Below are 21,381 nucleotides of genomic sequence, written 5' to 3' on the forward strand. Positions count from 1 at the left end.
CTGGCAGAGTGCTCAGGCCACCACAGGCACCCCCAACATGAGTGATGTTGAGCTGGCCACGCCCACCTTGGCCACTACCACCCCGGCCCGAAGTCGAACACAACCCTGAAGCGGCCCTCAATAAAATTGAGTTTGACACCCCTGGAGTAAGTGGTTTTTTATTTGACCTTGTTTTTCCTCTTCTAACGTTCTATAGTCTTTTTTTTTGGGGGGGGGGGAGCACCTCTATCACAAACTGCAGATTTTATAGTCGGGAAAAATCCATTTTGGTCTTCATGTATATGCTCATTTAACATTCTTTGCTTATCGTGAGTCTGCATTGAATAATAAAACCTTCAGTCCTACGGGAAGTTCGGCTGTGCTTAAAAGCAGAGCCGAAGATCTAAAGACTAGCAGAAAGTAAGAAATCCAATCATTTCCTGCTTCCTAGCTAATCTAAATCTCTCGGCACAACAGAACAGCTGATGGTTGGAAAAAAAGAGGGGGAAAAGCAATTTAGCAGGCAAATTTGCCATGTAAGAAGTGGGTGGGAAGGGTTCCTGCAGGCCATGTGGAAAGCGCAGCCTTGTGTTCCTGCACAGCCTGGATTAATTATTTTGGGGGTTGCTCTGGGGGGGGGGTGACATTTCTCTGCGGCCCACCAAAATTTTCTCATGGCCCACTGGTTGGCAACCGCTGATCTAACAGGATGGCAATACACTGACTAAAAACTGGTTTTAGGGTTGAGAAAAGATGAAATATTGGGGGGTCATGCTGACGAACACAAATACAAAACTGTACCTCTCTGGATTTATATCAAAAAGGATTTATTAAGATGTGACAAATTGCATTGATCACCTTTGGATAGAATTTCTGTAATCAAGATGCATGTTTTACCAAAGATGCTTTCTGTTTCAGTCATTATCGATACTCACAACTGATACTCCATTTAAACAATGGCAGGTAGATATTTATAAATTTATATGGTAAGGGGAAAAAGGCAAGAATTAGATACAAACTACTGCAAAGTGCTACGGAAAAAAAGGGATTTGGGTTTACCAGATTTGAAACTGTATTTTGATGTTTGTTGTTTAGTCTGGCTAAAAGAGTGGGTGAATCTCCAGAATAAAAGGCTACCTGACTTAGAGGGTCATGAATTAAGATTTGGATGGCATGGCTACTTATGGTATGATAAGATTAAAGTAAATGTTGATTTCAACAACCACTTTGTTAGATGTGCCATTCTGAGAGTTTGGAATAAATATAAAACAAGGTTTTTCATGAAGATGCCTCTTTGGCTTTTCCCACAGGAAGCTTACTTAGAAAAGAAATGGTGATGAAGCCGGACTGATGATGAAGCTTACTTAGAAAAGAAATGGTGATGAAGCCAGACTGGTAAAATAATATCTTTTTATTTGGTGATCCTAACCTCAAGTCTAAGGAGGAGCTAAGAAAAGGACATCTTTGCCACATATCCACAATTGAAAGAAAGATTCAAATTAGACAAAAAGAGTTATGGGTTAGACTTTCTGAAAAATAAATTAGAAATCTTATTGTGTGGTAGTGATGAATATATTGTCACTAAGGTCTATAAAACATTATTGATCTTAAATTTGGAAAATGAACATGTAATGCATTGTATGAGTCAATGGGCAAGGAACTTTGGGTGTACAGTGAAACCTCGGGGTGATGAATGCTCCTGTTCACGACCAAATCGGGTTCCAACCAAAATATTCACCTGATTTTTGAATTGGGTCATGATTCAAAAATCAGGTGGTGAACAAACCCGGCTGTGGCGATTTCTCCTTCCATGCATGTGCAGTCCATTCATGCATGCACAGTCAGTCATGCTTCCAGTCACGACCAAATCAGGTTGCGACTGTAGTCCTGGAACAGATTACGATCGCAGCCTGAGGTTCCACTGTAATGTAATGCTGGAACAATGAGAGAACGTGGAAGAAAGGTTTAAGATTTACTTTAAACTACACTTTAAAAGAAAATTTCTATACAATGATGTGTCATTGGTATTTAACTCCAGACAAGTTATCAAAAATATAGAAATGTTCTGTCTCGCCTTTCCTCTTTCCCAAAAGATGAAAGAGTACAAACTCACACAAACACAGGCAGGCAAGCTGGCTCAGACTTCACAGAGTTAATTCTTTGGAACTGAGAATATTCTTGGCATTCCAACACGTCCTGCCTGCCAAGTCCGAACTGATAGTAAATAAAATTTTACTCACAGAAAATCACAAGGCAGTCCACAAAGAAAATCTGAAGTAAGGTTAAACTTTGTCCCGTACAAAGTTTCAGGAGAAAACACACCCACTTTTATCCCCTGTGGAGTGTGGCTCAATGACTCAACTCACTCTCTGACCCTCCCACACCTCCTATGTTGCTGCTCACGTTTCTCCCTACGACGCTGCTTAGGATCGAGCCAACACTCTTTCTCTTTACTCCCTGTCAGGGGCTGCTCCGATATGCCTTCCTCCTGATTAATCTCAGGTTGTTCCTCAGTTGTCTGATGGAACCTGAGGCATTATCAGGAAGGAAGGTCCTGGGGAGGAAGGCATTGCCAGAGAGGAAGGTCCTGGGGAGGAAGGCATTCCCAGTTCCTCCTTTTCATCTTCCAGGTCCTCTTCCTCTGACAGCATAGGCTCGGGAATCAGGGCCACAACATAGAAAGGTATTTCAAATGAATGTTGGAAATGTAAATGTAAAGAGAAGTTGGCAAAGCCTAGGAAGATCTACAGCTGCTTCCTGGTGCAGGTTGTTTCCCATTCAAGTACAGCCCACTTTTTTGAGGTCCATTTCTACTTTGTGGGAGTAGATTCATTGATTGAATGAACACTGCAGGTGCCCCTTGCAGACCAAACGGACCCAGAATTGAAAATGATCTTCCACTCATCCCCTTTTATTATCCATATCCAGTAAGAAGCTTCCCTCAAGTCCAGCTTTCTAAAAAAAAATTCTTTTAGCCAGATGGCTTTCATTAAGGGCAGGAGATATACATTCTCCATGCAGATAGCACAGTCTTCAGTAATTTATTCATAATCTTAGGTAGCCATCTATCTTTTCACAAAATAAAATGGGATACACAATTTTGCTGGCTGGCCAGGTTTTTATTAATAAAGCCTCAGCTCTTCTAGTTGTCTCGGTATTATCAAGTACAGTTTGGATTTTGACAGCTTGGTCCCAGGTAGAATTTCAATGGCATTGTCTGTGGGGCGATGTGGGTGTGAAGCCATCATCTGATTCCCTCTCACTAGATACTTCTTCCAGCTCCCAGAATTTCTTTGAAATGAGACCAACTGCATTGCCTTGCTTGTGGGCTGGCAGCACAAGAATTTATTTCATTTTTTTAATGAGGGTGCGAGTTTGCATTGTCATTGCGGCTTTAACATTGGAATTTCTCCAAGATTTTTAAGACTTTTTTTCTTCCAATGCACTGAGAGATTACACTTCTCTACCCAAGCAAGATCCAGTATGATAGAATGGTTCATGCCAGGGGTTCACAATAAAGCTAATTGTTTCCATGCGGGGTCCAATTCTCATTTCCAGAGATTGTTACGAAGACTGCAGGGCCTACCCCCAGCTAATGAGGTATCTAATTTCGTGAACGCTATTGAGGTTTTGAACTCCCAGAGATGCATTCCAAGACTCTCAACTACATTGGGGCTAACTAGACACCTGATGCACCCAGAACCTAATAATGGGGTTAGCATGCCCTTCTTCCCCGAGGAAGTCACCAGAAGATATACTGTCACTGCCATCAGGCTTATGATTCTACTTACCATCTGATCATTCTCCCATCACAGGGGTTTCCAGGCCAGCTTTGGATCCTTAATCAGAGTACCCTCACTATCGTTAGAGGATATGATAAACTCTATCATCTTGACTCCCCTTCATATTCTTTGCTTTCCCCTTCCTTAGGGGTCATGTTGTATGGCCAGTGGTGATAGTGGGGGTGTGCTGTTAATAGCTCAGTGGCCTTCCTTGCCACTTCAGTAGCAGCCTGTCAAGTGTAGTCTGGGGCTGAGGCCCCTCTTGTCCAATTTTGGGGCTTCTCTTCTCTCCAAGGTCCCAAATTATCATGGCTTCCTTCCTGGGAACTTATGGAACGAGGCCAGATCAATCTCCACTTCTACAATCAGGATCGATCAATCAGAACAGAACTGAAAGGAAATTGGAGATCTTCTAGTCCCCTCCTCAAGCAAAAGACCCTATACAATTTGAGACAAGTGGCTGGCCAATCTCTTCTTTAAAAACTCCAAAGATGAAGCACCCAAAACTTCTGAAGGCAAGCTGTTCCACTGGTTAATTGTTCTCACTGTTGGGAAGTTTTCCCTTAATTCCAGGTTTCTTCTCTCATAGATTATTTTCCATTCATTGTTTCTTGTCGTGCCTCTGGTATTTTGGAAAATAAGGTGACCCTTATGGCAGCTCCTCATCTACTGGAACACTGCTACCATGTTACCTCTAGTACTTCTTTTCTCTAGAAAAAAGAAGTACTTCTTTTCTCTTTGACACTCCAGGCATGTCAAACTCAATTTCATTGAGGAAAACATCAGGGTTGTGTTTGACCTTGGGGGGCCAGGGTGAGGTGACCAGCTCAACATCACTTATGTCAGGAGTGCCTGTGGTGGTTGAGTGTTCCTCCAGAGGAAACAGACTCCCAAGCTCTGTTTTCGACTGTGATGGCCTCCTACAACCCTCTGCCAGCAAAAATGGAGCTCGGGAGTACCACTCCTGAGCTCCATTTTTGCTGGCAAAGGCACAGCAAGCTGGTGCTTTGCTTTTTCCAGGACGGCCCCGCGGGAAAGAACTAAGCACCCACTGGGCCGTATTCAGCCCCTGGGCCTTGAATTTGACACTCCTCCTCTAGACTAACCATACCCAGTGCCTGCAACCATTCTTCATGTTTTAGTATCCAGATCTTTAATCATCCTAGTAGCTCTTCTCTGAACTTTTTCCAATCTCAACATCTTTTTTCTAGTATGGTGACCAAAACTGATTGCAGTATTTTAGGTGTGGTCTTAAAAAGGCTTTATAAAGCAGTACTAATATTTCATGTGATCTTGATTCTATGCCTCTGTTTATACAACCTAGAATTGTATTAGCTTTTTTGGCTGCTGCTGCACATTGCTGGCTCATATTCAAGTGATCATCAACTAGGACACAAAGGTCCCTCTCAGTTACTGTTCTTGAGCCAGGTTTTGCCTAATCTATACTTGTACCTTTGATTTTTCCTGCGTAGGTGGCAAACTTTACTTTTTTCCACAATAAATTTCATTTTGTTGGATAAGGCCTATTGTTCAAGTATGCCAAGATCTTTTTGGATTCTAAGCTTGTCTTCTAGAATGTTGGGAATTCCTGCTAGCTTAGTATCATCTGCAATTTTTTTCCATTATTTTTTTTTTACAAACATATCATTATGTGAACAGTGTGGCACCAGAGTATCTTACTTTTTAAAACAAATATGACAATACTTTTCATATTTAATACTGTTGACAATCTTAATATTAATACATATAGTTTGTTAAATTGTAATCTTTCATTCTTTTGATTATACAACGTTTAAATATCTTATTTCTGTGTCAATCTCCATACTCTAAATATCCCCCTTTTAACGGTAACTTAAATATTATTAATCACATTTGTGGTGTATACCAGACTTATATAATTCTAAAAATAATTCACCAATTTATATTGAGATAATTTTCCATTATTTATCCCCTTTCTGATTTTTAACTATGCCACTATTTTATTTGAAAAATATCCCCTTTCTAATCACATTTTACAACTTATTTATTACAAATAAAATAGTATTCATCATATTTATGTTTGACAAGTTATATAAGTCTAATAATAGTAGTTTTATTGTTATAATCTTTCATTATTATCTTATTTCAATGTTATTTTTGTTATTTTTATGTCAATCATTTTCTGCATCATTCTTTTTCCTACAAATAAAATGTTAATATTCATATTACAATATGTAGTTTAATTAATCATATACATATTTATATTCAATTGTTTAATCATTCCATATAACATATTCAAAATTACTCTCATTAAAATTCTAAACTCCCTTGTTATTAATTCACCTTAGAATGTAAAAATTTTATTCCCTTAATCCCCCTTTTTCTAACTTCTAGCCCTTTTTTGTTATCTATCATCTCTCACTCACATTAAAACTTGGATTATTAGTTTCTTAGCTTGTCTTCCATATTCCTCTCTTGGATCTTTACCTCTATATGCTACCACTTCTTGGCCCATCCCTTTAAACATTTCTTCCTTCTCTACCCAGTTCCATTGCCTCATTTTCAAGTTATGTAGTTTTACCCCGGTCTCTCTCCCAAAGAAAGCTTCCTGCAGTTCCAATTCCTGTTTAACTTCCCTTAAAATACTCTCCCCTTGGTTTATATTATCAATCATTGTCATTTTTGCTTTTAGCTCCATCTTATCTTTCTTTTTTATTTCTTGTTTTGTTTGTTGTATTTTTCCCACTGCTCTTTCGGTTAATTCCTCCTCTTCCTGGACATTCTGTTTTCTCTTTGTCATTTGTGTCTTAATTTCCAGGTCTGCATCCATGCTTTGTATTTTATTCAAGATCTCCTCACACCTTCTTGTCCAAATATCCTTCATATCCTGAATTTCCAACACAATTTCTTCCCAAATTCCACTTATCTTTGTTTTTGTTTCTTTTATTTCCTTTTGTCCAATAATCCAACAATCTTATTCAAGCTAAAGTCACTTCTCAAACAGAGTTCAATGTCCAGGAGTCTTTGTATCTGCAAATTAGTCAATCTGTTCTTCTAGATAATCCAAAAATGAAATCGGTCTATATTGAAACTTTCAGGGGTCTTTTGAGTGGTCAAGTTTTCCTTATTCTCCCCTTTAAATCTTCCAGGCCTTTACAGAATTTTGGGAACATATTGTGCCTTTCTTTGACAGCAAGTGGCGCTCTTACATCAGTTTTAACTTTATCTTATCTTTGTTTCTAGTTCAATTTTACTTATATTCTCCCAAATGTAAAAATATTCACTTTTTATATAGGTACTTCCAGCATTTTACAATGCCTATCCACAGCCAATGTTTGTCCAATTAAAAAGTCCACTTTTCTGTATTTTTAGCAAACTTTCTTTTTTACTCCTTTTCCTTCTGTTTTAAAATCTTGAAATTTTATTCACTGTGTTAAGATGCTGCCACTTTAAAAATAGTTCTGAGTCACTCTTTTTCTGAGTCTTTTTTCTCAGGGTTGCACATTAGATATAAAAGATTTTTCTCACCCAGTTCCAGACACTATTTACTGGCTCCACTCTCTTGCATTCTTCTTAGTTGTGAGACTCTCTCCGGCTGTGTGGCAGCCATCTTGGCTGCCTCTTCTTCTTGCTGTTCACAGAGGGGCAAAGAAAGCCCTGGGGCTCTACAGGGGAGTTGCGTTCTCCTCTGGAACCTCGCAGGATGCCCCTTTTGGCTTCACCACCCCTCCAAGGTGGCTTTGGCTCCTTTTGGAACCCACAGACAAGGACAAGCCGGCGCAGGGACGGAGAGCTCCATTCCCTTGCGACTAGTTTTGCTGTGACATCACTTCCAGTTCCTTGTATCATCTGCAAATTTGATGAGTTCCCCTTCTATTCCCTTGTCTAAGTCATTTATAAAGGTATTAAAGAATACTAGACTTAAGATGGAACCTTGTGGTACCCCACTACTTCCTTCCTTCCATGTAGATTTATTACCAATTACAAATCCATCTGGGGGTGATGCTGTCTATCCCACATTTTTCTAGTAGGTTTTGGTCTACTTTGTCAAATGCCTTGCTAAGTACAGCAGTGGCCAAAATTGTGGAAACCTTTTGGGAAAAGTGTACTTTTTAGGTTTGATGGCTAATAACACTTTTTTGTAGTAGTAGTACCATAGTCCTTGCACTCAACTTCACATGGCATTGCGCCATTTTATCTTGCATACACCCAGATGACTTTCTTGTCATGTAGGCACAGTCTCTTTATTCTTCTATCATCACTTGCTGTTGTGCACCTTTTTCCTGCCTTTACCAGTGTGGTTTTGTAGTGACTGAGTCTCCTTATACCTCTTCAAAAACTTCGAAATGTCATCTTTGGTTAAGTTTCCACCAATTTTTCTTCTAATTTCTTTATTACTGTAGCCTTGTAGCCTATTACTGTAGCTTTCTGGGTGACCAGTAAACTCTTTGCACCATTACTTTAATTTTATTACATTTTACAAGCTCACTAGAGAACACAAAAAATGCAACCAACTTGATAGCAATCACATAACACACTTTTTCCAAAAGGTTTCCACAATTTCGGCTACTACCGTATACTACCACAGCATTATGCTGATCTACTAATTCAGTCATTTTGTCAAAGAATGAAATAAGATTGGTTTATCTGTTCTTAAGAACCTCCTGCTGGCTTTTAGTTATTTTATTTGTTTCTAGATGTACACAGATCTGTTTATTATCTTTTCCAATAACTTCCCAGGTCTTGATGTTAGGCTGATTGGTCTGTAGTTTCCTGGGTCTGTTTTTCCCCCCATTTTTTTTTGAAGATGGGAACTACATTAGCTCTTTTCCAATCCTCAGGTAGTTTCCCGTTGCTCCAGGATTTTTGAAAGATATGGTAAAATGGTCCTGAGATAACATCTGCCAACTCCTTCAGAACTCTGGGATGTAATCTGTCAGGTCCCAGGGATTTTTATTCATCAAGATCAGACAGGTGTTCTTTTACAATTTTCTTGCTTATTTTAATTTTTATTTCTAATCTGTCTTTGCGGTTATCTTTTTGGTAGGTGGGGCTATAGTTTCTTTTTGTAAAGAATGAATTAAATTGCTCTGCTTTCTCTCTACTGCCTGTTATATCTTTTGTCATCTTCTCTCTTTAGTGGCCACTTTATTATCTTTGACTTTTCTAACAAATCTTTGTTCAGAGTCTTTGCTTTCTTGACTTCATCTTTGCAGATTTGGGCTATCTGCTGATATTCTGCCTTAGTTATGTGTCCCTTTCCATTTTTTGTACTTGTCCTTTTTTGTCTTTCAGTTTATCAGAGAAATCTTTGTGCAACCATGCTGGTTTTTTCTTGGTTTTCATATTTTCTTTTTTTTCAAGGGTATTGGGCTGGACTGGGTTTTTATAATTGTATTTTTCAGTTTCCTATACTTTTTTTCCCCTCTAGGATTTTCACCCATGGAATCTTTCGAAGCTCCTGAGTTCGTTACAATGATTTCTTTTAAAGTATAAGACACTGGCTGTATTATGTTCTATTGCTTGTGTTTCCATTATATTGAATTCCAGTATAAGTCATCCTTGCCCAAAGTTTCAGCAACTTTAACTCCCTCTATCATTATTAAGAATTAGGTCCAGTATAACTTTACCTCTTCTATCTTTTGGATGACAAAGTTGTCAGCTAGGTTGGTCAAGAACCTGTTCAATCTCCCTCTTGATGCAGTTTGTCTCCCAGTTGTTGTTATGGTAGTTAAAATCTCCCATTACTACTGTAGTGCTTCCTATATACATTTGTTAACTGGTTAGCGGAAAGTTCACCTATTTCTTCTGCTCTGTTGGGTAGCCTGTCGCATGGCAATGTCATTCTTTTTTCCTTTTACATTGATCCATATACATTCTAGGAGGTTTCATTCTTGGTTTTGTGCATTTCTGTAGAGATATAGTGATCTCTTACATATAATGTAACTCCAACTCCTCTTTTATTAGGTCTGTTTTTTCTTTTTTTGCATAGTTTTTTATTTTATAATATATAAAAATTCCATTATTGATTAAACAGTGTCTGGGTACAAATAGTATTAGGAAATAATCATCAAAGTGTTTATAATATTCATTACATTGATATTCATTCTATCATAATGATCATAATAATAATACTGATATTTGCTTATTCTTTTTAATGAGCTTCCCTTTTTTCATTGTTCCTTTTCCTCTTATAGTTCCATGTTTCTAACTTCTGCTTTTGTCAGCTAACCATTGATAAAATAAGTCCCAAGTCAAAAAGTATTGTTTTTTCCTTTTCCTTGTTTTAATCTATCCATTTCTACACATTCTAATATTTTTCTGTTTCTTTTGAATCGTTTGTATCCTTTCATCAGTACATTCTAATCATGAGTTTCATCCCATCAAGTTTCAGTAATGGCAACTATATCATACTTGCCCTCGTGTACTAGTACGTTGACATCGCCTTATTTCCCAAACTTTGAGTGTTTGAGTATAAGTGTCTGAGTTCTTTATGGCTGACCCTAGGTAGGGTTCCTATATCTTTTACGTTATATCTGAATTTTTCTTCCTTCCCTGGTTGTCTTGAGGTATACGCTTGAGATTAGGTCCTAAAGATCCTTAGGATTGGCCACTCTCCCCCACATCTGCCATCAATTTTAGCTTAAAGCCCTTCTGACAAGCCGAGCAAGTCCTTTTCTGAATACATTCTTCCCAATTTTTGTGAGGTACAGCCCATCCCTTGCCAAGAGTCCATCATGTGGGTAATGCTCACCATGGTTCATTTCTAAAATCCTTTACTCCTTCACTGAATGTTAGCCTTTTGTTGAAAGTACAGTTGAAAGCACTTATTGTGCTCCTATTTCTTTTTTTTTTTAACAAATTTTATTCAGTTTTTCACATTAAAAACAAAAATATCTTTTTAGTGGACAGCATATTTCCGGGTCATCACCTTTACATACAAATATAACAGCAATTATACATTCATATATGCATACTTAATTCTATTATTACCTTTTCCATTCCAATTTTTCAGTAAGGAGAGAAACAAACACATTAATTCTAACCTCTTTCATTAATCTCAATCTTTTTGTTTCATTTCAATTATAATCCTTTAATATTTATTTTAAAAATAAAGATAAACAATATGTGTTTGCCTAATAATAATAATAATAATAATAATAATAATAATAATAATAATAATAATAATAATGTTACCAATGTCTCTCCTTGCTTTTAATAGTCTATATTAACTTTTTAATTTAGTTGGTTCTTTAGTCTGTCATATTCCCTTTCCATTACACATTCTTTTTATAAATTCTAGATTAATACAAATTTTAACACTAAAAAAAAAGCAAGTATAGGTTTCCCCCCTTTTACTGTTTTGAGTGTGACACCTTAATGATTAAAATATACCTTTATTCCCTCATCTTGATTCCCAATAAACCATTATTTTTAAGAAGTTACAATAATAATCATTACATCTTTTCATTTGGATTCCGCAGCATATTTTTCCCCCTTGATTTTTAATAAGTTATCAGTATCTACATTACCCTATTTTCTAAATATTTTTAATTGCAGAAATATTCTTATTACCCCTTGTCACCCTGCAGAATCCCCTTTTAATTCATCAACCATTATCTCTGAAAAACCAATTTCTTTTCAACATTTTACTATTTCCGTATTTCTTTATTTCATGCACCAGTTTCTTACTGCTTCTCCTCCCCCTCTTTTCCCCATGTCTTTTCTCATTCCAGTTTATATCCCTCTCTTTCTTAATATCTTCCTTTCCCCTTTTCTGCTGGGTCTTTCTGCCTTTCGACTTCACAGGTATCCCCCCTTTTGATTACCTTCTTAAACCTCAACTTTTTAACCTTTCTTCTTTCCCCGCTTCTTTGTAGTTTTCTTTGTGTTAATTGTCTATTTAAAATGTCTTCTCCTTGAATCGACTCCTCCTCCTCTGAAATTCTTTCCTCTTGTTCTTCAATTGCCATTGCCATTTTTTCTAACACAGAGCAAAGTGATTCGCCTCTTTCCGGTAGTAATTCTCTCATATTTTTAAGATATCATCATTACACAGTCGTATATTTTATGATCATTAAAGTCCACAAAAAAAAAAGAAAGAAAGAAAGAAACACTTTTACTTTCCTTCTTTCTTCTTTCAATTTTCTAAAGTTTTCAGTTATTCCAGCCCAGGGTCTATATCAAAAACATCAATCAATCCCACAGTCAGTCTTTCCTTGCTTTTTTCTTCATTCTGGTTCTGCTTTCACTTTCTAAGATTCTTACTTTGTTTCAATATTTCGTTAATGTTATATCCACACAAGTTCATTCAGAAACAGGATGCTTTCCCTTTTGTTTGAGCTCAAGTTTTTGTCAAAAGGTAGCACTCTCCATTATACAAAGTCTTCACCTTTTTCCCCTATTTTTTTATTTAGGGTTTTTCGAACCTCAATATTCCAGCACAGTCCAGTCTCCAATTTGTAAACTTTATTATTATTATTTTTTGACAATCTTAAGTCCAGCTTTATTTTATGCCTGTTTATTCCCAAAATATTTTGGTCCAATTTAGTTAAATCTTTAGTTCCGGCTTCTTCCTTTCCCGGTTCGAAGCCCCGCTTAGCTGTCAAAAATATTTTTTTTTCCTGTCCCTTTGTAATTTCACCGCTCACTTTTCTTTTCTTAAAAATTCCATGTTACCTTAATCCCGGGGTACTTTAGTTGTATTGCCCAGTTGTCCCGGTTCAGATGTTATCCACCTTTCTTCCCTCCTGTACAAATCTTAATCCAACTGAGTCCTCCTCTTTGGGGTGGCCATTTTAAACCACTGCTGCAGTCGTCTTCGGGGGGAAAAAGACCAAGCCCATGGGGGGGGGGGAGATGCGGCTCCCCTCAACCTGGCTTGCGGCTTCCCCTTACTCCGCCACCTCTCCAAGGTAGCTTCAGCCCCTAAACATAATGATCAGGGCTCTCCAATGAAAGAGCACGGACCATAGCCGCAGAGAATCGCGAACTACGGTCCGTCAGCGAGGAGGCTCCGCCTTCTTCCCTGTGCTCCTATTTAACTTTCTTCCCTAGCTTTTCATAATCTCATTATTGTTTTCCAATTCATTGTTGTGTCATTGATCTCTACTTGTAGAAGAGGGTAGTAATCCATGGATTTGATTATTTTAGTAAGATTCTCAGTTACATCTTTGATTTTTGCTCTAGAGAGCAAAATACCTGCCTTTAGTTTGATTATCTGGTCTGCAGACTAGTTTCTGTTCCCCTAAGAATTGAATCTCCTATCACCAATACTCATCTTTTTTCCCCTACGGAAGTCTGGAATACTTTTCTTCCTATCACAGGAATGATGGGTTTTGCCTCTTTTTTAAAAAGTATTGATGACTGCTTTTACGGATGTCTACTTATTTTCTTCCACGGGTATGGTGGATTGACATTTGAAATGAGACACAGGGAACTGTCTCTGAGAAAATGCCAACCCTGAGAGAACTCAGGTAGCAGTATTTATTGAGAAAAAACACAAGCAAAATATACAGTATGCATATTCAGAAAACAATGACCTCAACAGGAGATTACTTCACCAGCATGAGAACACACAATCTTGGAAAGTCCCAGATGTTACCTTGCTAGGATGAGATCATACAGCCACGGAAAGTCTCATGGGAAAGTTTGGAAAGTCCCATGAGAAAGCACAACTGTGTACCTTGTACCTTGAACTTTCACCCATTTTCCTATTCCTTCTAAACTGGCAGAATCAAAACAGAATGAGGCACTCTGAGCAAAGATACTCCTACCCCCACCAAGAATGCCCACATCTCCTAGACTTACTGCTAGTTATACAAAGGCCTTACAGAAAATGATAAAATGATTAATAAAATATATTACCACATTCCCTCCTTTTTATTTATTCAAAGATAGGGGTGTTTTAGTGGCATAGTACACAGTTCCCTCATGACCTGATCCCTCACGCCGGAAGACTGAGGTACACATTTGTAATAGATTAGGAATACATTGAATAAAACAACATAATAAGATACATATAGCAAATAATAATAACAACCCCTTGCAATAAGGAGCGAAACCATGATCCATCAGGAAGCCAGGACCACAGACTGTCCCAGAATGATGCATTAAACCCATCGGCTCCAGATTGATGCTGAGCAATACGATCTTCCATGTCCTGAACAGTCTTTGTAATGTTTGGCTCATAATTATGTATAAAAACACAACAATGTGAATGAATTAAAGCACAAACTCCTCCTTGAGCAGCTAACATAATATCTAAAGCATATCGATTTTGCAAAGTAACTGTACGAATTTCAGACATTTCTACATTAATCATCTTAATATTCTTTATAGTATCATTAAACATAGCAACAGTAAAATTATTTAAAATATGAATATCCCTATAGTTCATAGCAATTCCCAAAGGCGGGATAAGACCTCGAGAAATTTGTGTCCATAGATTACCTCCCATGGTTAGGATCTGGAATTGCTCTGTTGTAGCACAAGACAACTGTTTTCTCCAGGTTGCATTCTTTATTAAATCTTTTTCCTCAAAAGGCACTCCATGCAATGTTAGTCCTTCTCCCACTCTCCCAGGAAGGTGCATACACAACCAACAATTGGTGATGTTCAAGTTTTTGGCAGTTGTGCGCAAATCTTTAATGTAATTATTATCTGTCCACAAATCATCGCCCAAATCTCCAGCACGCTGAACATGCTGTCGCTGCTCTCTCCGCACCCGAGCAGCCCAGGACAGATTAGGCAGAATCAACAGGATCAGGAACCACAGATGCGCCATCCTGCTGTTCCGAAACTTCCTTCACAGGTGCCTGCGAATGATCAGGCCGAACACACCGACCAGGAACCCAACGAATTTGACCAAGATGTTCAACTGCTGCATAACCACGTCCCCACGTTATCAGCTCAGCAGGAACCCATGCTGGATCCGGAAGGAACCGCACCAACACCCGAGGTCTCACCGCATCTGTAGAAGGAGAAGAAAAATGCCTGCTGGCCGCTAGGGGGTTACCAGACAAATTTAAAAAATTTAAAGTATACAAAGCTAGATTTAATTGATCTTGAATCGCCGGAAGCCCCAGGAGCTTCCCTCCTTTTTTATTTAATTTAGTCAACATGGTCTTGAGCGTGGCATTTGAGCAACAAAACACACATTCACACGCTGCTCCAAACATCCTTGTAACAGCAAAAGCAATCTTAAAATATCAGGTGATATTCCAGGAGACAAATAAGAACCTGCTACAAAGGGTAACAAATTATACACATACAATGAATCCACTATTAAATTAAAATCCTGATTGTGAAAATTTTGAAAAGCCAAAACTACAGCAGCAAGTTCTGCCTGCTGGGCAGACTTCTGCTCTGAAGTCACTTTTGTATGCCAAATTCCAGATTTATCTTTCCAAACACAAGCACCAAAAACTTTCCCTCCATCAGTAAAAACTGTAGGAGCATCTGATATGCCCAATGGTATCCTTTCTTACATTTTGGGCACACTGATTTAGGACGAACACCCTGTCCCATTGATCTCTTATTCTGCTGACTTTGACCTCCTCCAGGAGCCCGACATTGCGCTTTAAAATGTCCAGGCTTCCCACAATTGAAACAATTCCCCTTTTGAGCATGTCCTGTTTGTAAAGCCAGAGCTAAAGTTTCCATGTTAAAGACTGACTCCCTAACCTTCCTACATGCATTAATCAAATCTGCGATTTCTCTCTCTCCACTTGCTACCAGTGGATTTAAAATCTTTTGCAATCTGTGTTAGCTTGTTCTACTGCTAACTTAAAAGCAACTCTTTCTGGGCGAATTGATTATCAATTTGTCTTTCAATAGCCAATTTCAGTCTGCTAATGAAATTTTCATAGGGTTCATTGTTCCCTTGTTTGATGTTAGTAAAGGTCTTCTCACCACCTTCGCCGTCAGGGAGAGACCCTATGGCTTGAAAAATTATTTGTGGGAGAAGAATGAACCCTTCCTCAGGCATACCATCTCTCTGTTGTTCCACTGTTGTAAAATTACCAGCTCCGTAAAGCTGATCTGGGGTAACATTTGCTGTTCCCCTCTGGACTGCCAGCTGTCTCCATTTCTGATCTAACACCAAATATTGAGCTGGAGTTAAAATCATATTCAACAGAGCTTTCCAGTCAGCCGGAATCATTTTATTTCCATAACCAACTGCTTCTAACAATGCCTGAGTATATGGCGTTCTAACACCATATTCTTTTGCTGCTTGCTTAACTTCTCTCAGAATTCTGAGCTGTAAAGGCTTCCACTCCCGCTGCGGATTTAATGCAGCATCCATGACAATTTCCACTGGATTAAGTTGAACTTCTACTCCAAACTCCACCAAATCATCTCCTGATAGTTCCCCTCTATTCTTTGCTTCTTGAATAGCTGCAGTAACTGCATCCACCTGAACCCTTAAAGGTAAACTCTTATCCTCTGACAAAGTATTTCTAGCGCCAGACAGTCCCCCAGATTTATCTGGAGGTGCCGTCGGCGGCAACAAACGTACCGCATGGTAAAGCGGCAAACCTTCTTCGGGGGTGCTAGGAGCGGTTGTTCATAAGTAGCTAACGCATCCATAATCACCCTCCAGGTTAACAAAATTGAAGAAGGGGCACGAGGTTCCTCGTGCAAAAATTTCCCTATCTTTTTCCAGGACTCTACTTTAATACTACCTCCCTCCGGATATGACTTAATATTTTTCCAAACATACTGTAATAAGTCCTCAATTTCTTTCTTTCCTACAGCACAACCCCTACTGCCAATTCCAAACCCAAAACTATTCCCAATGATCCCTCTCAATTCCCTGATGTGCTCTTTCTGAGCCTTCGAGAGATCTCCCCCATACTCACGAAAAGAATCTATCTTCGTCCAGCGAAGAAGATGAGGGCCCAGTCGGCGTCCGCGACGATGAGTATAGGATGCGGAAACGTATAGCCTTCCAAGCTATCACGTCGGGGTCACCATTTATGGTGGATTGACATTTGAAATGAGACACAGGGAACTGTCTCTGAGAAAATGCCAACCCTGAGAGAACTCAGGTAGCAGTATTTATTGAGAAAAAACACAAGCAAAATATACAGTATGCATATTCAGAAAACAATGACCTCAACAGGAGATTACTTCACCAGCATGAGAACACACAATCTTGGAAAGTCCCAGATGTTACCTTGCTAGGATGAGATCATACAGCCACGGAAAGTCTCATGGGAAAGTTTGGAAAGTCCCATGAGAAAGCACAACTGTGTACCTTGTACCTTGAACTTTCACCCATTTTCCTATTCCTTCTAAACTGGCAGAATCAAAACAGAATGAGGCACTCTGAGCAAAGATACTCCTACCCCCACCAAGAATGCCCACATCTCCTAGACTTACTGCTAGTTATACAAAGGCCTTACAGAAAATGATAAAATGATTAATAAAATATATTACCACACACGGGGATACTCTGAAAGCAATTGTTCAGTTTCAGAAGGGCTTCATTGGAGTGGGCTAGGGTAGATAGAAGGGATTTACTCTTGTTTTCTTCTAAAAATGACATGTTTCCATCAGTCTTCCTTTTTAGGTTCATAGATAGGGTCATTTTTATGGTAGATGCTTGTTTTCTATTTGTCCAATTTGGGTGTATTTGTTTTCTTCTTTAGGCTCGCTTTTCTTAGATGTTTGTATAGCAAAGCCAGAATTAAAGATTCACGTGCCAAATTTTCCCAGTTAACTTTCCCTGTCCAGTTCCTCCCCAGTTCGTGCCCGATAGTCCCTTATTGTCCAATTATATTTGAATAGATTGTTTTGGTAACTGTTTCTTCAACAATGGGCTGGCTGATTAGTCATTACATTTCATTTCCATAGCTTTGACCTTGAGATGGTATTTTTGGAAGACACTCCCCCCACCCTCACATCTAGTTTCTCTTCCCATATCCATGGCTGACAGGCAGCTAGCAAATGCAAAACTTAGCGTATGATGGCAGTTCTGACATCTAAAGAAATATAAATTGAGAATGGTGCAGTTAGCTAACAAATAAAAAACAAAAATGGATAGATTATTTTGTACTTACTTTTACTTTCCTTTATAGTTCATCTTGTAGGAGAAAACAAAATTTCTCAATATATAAATTAATATACACTTTTTCCCTTGAGGTAAGAGATAAGCATTAACTCTCAAATAAAATCTCTAAAAACACTTTCTACAGGGACAAGTCTATGCACAGGATCACCCAAAAGACAACAAAAAAGGGCTTTCCTATACTTCCAGGGAAAAAAGCAATCAAAATTTACAGCACTATCTGCATTATTCCAAACCAATGCAAAATCAGTACTGACCTTTTGGAGACCTCTCTAGCGTGTTGGCACACAAAACTGATGACTCCAGTGTTGTTAGGTTCTCTGTAGCATCTAACCATTCTTCACTGATTTCTTGTGTATTTAAAGAACCTTACAATAATAATTAAAAGTAAACAAATGAGTATGCTCTCAGAGGTTGCATCAGCATAAGTTGCAAAGAAGTCTCTGTCATAATTCTTATTGCTCCCACGCATCCTCTTTCTGGGTGTTGATCCTAACTAAATAGGTGAGGAATTGGTAAGAGAACACCTAGCTTATCTGAATGAGTTAAAGTATCCTGGATTGGATGGTTTATACCCCAAGGTACTGAAAGAATGGCAGATCTTGGAACTACTGAATGAAATCTTTCAGAGCTCCTGTAGCACAGGGAAACTGCCGGAGAACTGGAAAAGAGTTGATGTGCTTCAAATCTTAAAAAATGGGGGGGAGGTGGAAGGGAGGATGGATCCAAGAAACTACAGACCAGTCAGCTTGACATTGATACATGTGAAAATTCTATAAAATGTAATCAAGCAGATTTGTGAGCATTTACAAATGGTGATTAATAGAAGCAACTGTGGGTTTGTTGAAGAACAGGCCATGCAAAACAAAAGTTATTGCCTTCGATAAAATGACTAGGACCATGGAAATGCTGTGGATATAGATTTTGGTAAGACTTTTGATAAAGTAGACCACAGTGTACTTCTTAGTTAAGATAAAGCAATGTGAGATAATATCATTGCCAATAGCTCTGCAATTAGGTGGAAAACCATGCTCAGCGTGTGGCTCTCAACGGAACTACAACTATGTGGAAGGAAGCGTGCAGGTGGGTACTTTAAGGTTCTCCTTAGGTCCAGTGCTCTTCAACATCTTCATAAACAACCTAGATGAAGAGTTTGAAAGAATGCTCATCAAATTGCAGATGATGCAAAGTTGGGGAGGCAATATTAACACTGGAAGTTTTTAAAAAACAGATTGAACAGCCGTTTGTCTAAAATAATATAGCACTTGAGCAAGGGGTTGAAGATCTCCAAGGTCCCTTCATTGTTCTGTTATTGCTTCCTTTGATAGAGTGACTAAATTAGTCTATCAGGGATGTGTTATGGATATATTATAAGGTTTATCTGACATGGTCTGTTTTTAACAAACTGTGCTGCTTTCTGTTAATCTTTGTTCATTTCTAGATGCTTACAAACCTGTTTATCTTTTCCAGGATTTCTGTAATTATTAATGTCAAGCTAATTGGTCTGTGGACTCCCAGATCCCCTTTTTTATACACTAGAACGACACCAGCTCTTTTTCAGTCATCTAGCAGTTCCCCTGTGCTCCAAGAGCAGTGAAAGATTTTGCTCAGTACTTCTGAGATCACATCCGCCAGGTCCTTCAGAACCCTGGGATGTAAACCATCTGGTCTTGGTGATTTGAACTTGTATAGAGTGGATAGGTGTTTTTTTTTTACCATTTTCCTGTCTATTTTGACCTACATTCCTATTCGGTTTCCCACTGTGCTGCTTTTGGTAGGTAAGACTATTTTTTCTCTTTGCATGTACACAGAGGCAAAGAAGGAATTAAGTAGTTCCTTTCTCACTGGCTATCGCACTGAATGAAGGACTGAACACGTGAATCTGTGACAATATATTTATTTGCTTTGCTTATTTATTTACTAAATTCATATGCCTCCCATTTCACTATTGAAGCAATTCTAGGCAGTTATCCCAACATTGGGATATGTTGATGACACACAGCTATATATTGCTATCCTTGGTTGTGAAGGGAATGCTGTTGATATGTTGATGGCAAGGTATAAATGGCTCAAATTGCACCCAAGCAACACAGGTTGGTACAATGAGTGTCTCCTTCAGCACCAGTATAATTCTGGACAGAGAGAAACTACCTATTCAAGATCAGGTTTATCATTTGAGGATTTGGACTCATGACTCCTGCTTTAGCAACAGGAGTAGGCAGTGGCCAGAGTCTTTGTTCATCCTGGCTGTTTCCTAATCTGCACAGAAGACCAGGTGACAATAGCATGTGATCTACAACCATCTACATAGATTACTATAATATTATAAAATACTTTGCACAGGAATACATGAAAAAAGTATTCTGAAATTACAATTACTCCAGAAGGCAGAAACCTATGTTTTAACTGATTCTTGATGTTTGAACACATATTACATCTACATTATAGGACGTGCATTGAGTATTGATTTAGCTCCAAGTAATTTAAAGAAACAAGTTGAACTTACTTTTCTCTTCAAGACTGTTTTCTTTCTCCTCTATCTTGGAAAGGCACAGATGAGAATCACTGTTTTCATTCTTTTGAGATGTAATCTATTAAAAAGCCTATGCTGAATTTTGTTTTCAGTGATACTTTCAGTGATACTTTGGCTTACATAATATTTTCCTGAGAATTTTCCTCAGAATTATCACAATAGAAACTTGAATTGCTTTTGCTAATTAAATTTCATTCATTCATTGAATATTACTTTAGAAATTGAACAGTTTGAAACAAAAAATGAATTAGTATATATTAGCCAAGTTTATTATATCCATGTTCAAAATATAACAATATATATTACATAATACGTATATGCTTTGAGGTATGGATACTAAAATGTGTTCTATTTTTGAATTTGCATTCAAATACTTAACTTTAAAAGACCACAAACTCAAAGTAATGAAGTAACTATGCAAAAAACCCAAGTCCCAACTCACTAAGTGCAGTAAAGATACTTCATTATCTTGTGACAATAACATTTCTGACACCGATTTTCTGGTTCCAAGTGGTGAACTAAAAATTAAGACAGAATATTAAATAAATGCAGTATTTCCATAGGTAGACAAAATATTTTCCAACCAGTTTTCTTACTAATCTTGCCTTAAATTACATTTTTATTGAAACCTTTCCTTTCAGGAATAAATTGCATCCATTCTTTCAAATATATAAAACATATTTTAAAATTTATGTGAAATGTATTTAAGTATGTAAATACATTTAGTTGTTCTTACAAAATAATATATACCTGAAATATCAAGGAAGATCAGTACCTTTTTAGAGAAAGAGTGTTTAGCCTCATTATTCCATATTTCCTGATTGAATTCTAATTTCCAGAACTAGATGAATAGTGTTCATTTATTTTATTATTTATTAATTTAATTTCCAAAACTATTTGGAATACCTAGCTTGACTATACCATTTGTGAAAAAGATCTTGTAATAGTAACTGATTAAACATGAATGTGAGGCAATATAAAGTGAAGTTTGGTCTAGTGCAAGGTTGTCAAATTCTATTACATTGAGGGCCGCA

The 21,381-nt window shown here is 37.9% G+C and overlaps 1 protein-coding gene across 1 annotated transcript in view; it reads right to left on the reverse strand.

The window, feature by feature from the left end:
• Positions 1-21,381, reverse strand: part of RBM44 (RNA binding motif protein 44) — a 36,686-nt gene that overhangs the window by 9,914 nt on the left and 5,391 nt on the right. Inside the window, exons 3-5 of the mRNA XM_087953216.1 lie at positions 20,790-20,865; positions 20,321-20,405; positions 18,072-18,182 (exon numbers count right to left, since the gene is read on the reverse strand). Coding sequence (XP_087809342.1) covers positions 18,072-18,182; positions 20,321-20,405; positions 20,790-20,865 — 272 coding nt within the window. The remainder of the gene's footprint in view (positions 1-18,071; positions 18,183-20,320; positions 20,406-20,789; positions 20,866-21,381) is intronic.

This window comes from Notechis scutatus, chromosome 1 (genome assembly GCF_049901735.1).
Source record: "Notechis scutatus isolate UNSWTSFEM ecotype Mainland chromosome 1, rNotScu1.2, whole genome shotgun sequence".
Classification (NCBI taxonomy): Eukaryota; Metazoa; Chordata; class Lepidosauria; order Squamata; family Elapidae; genus Notechis; species Notechis scutatus.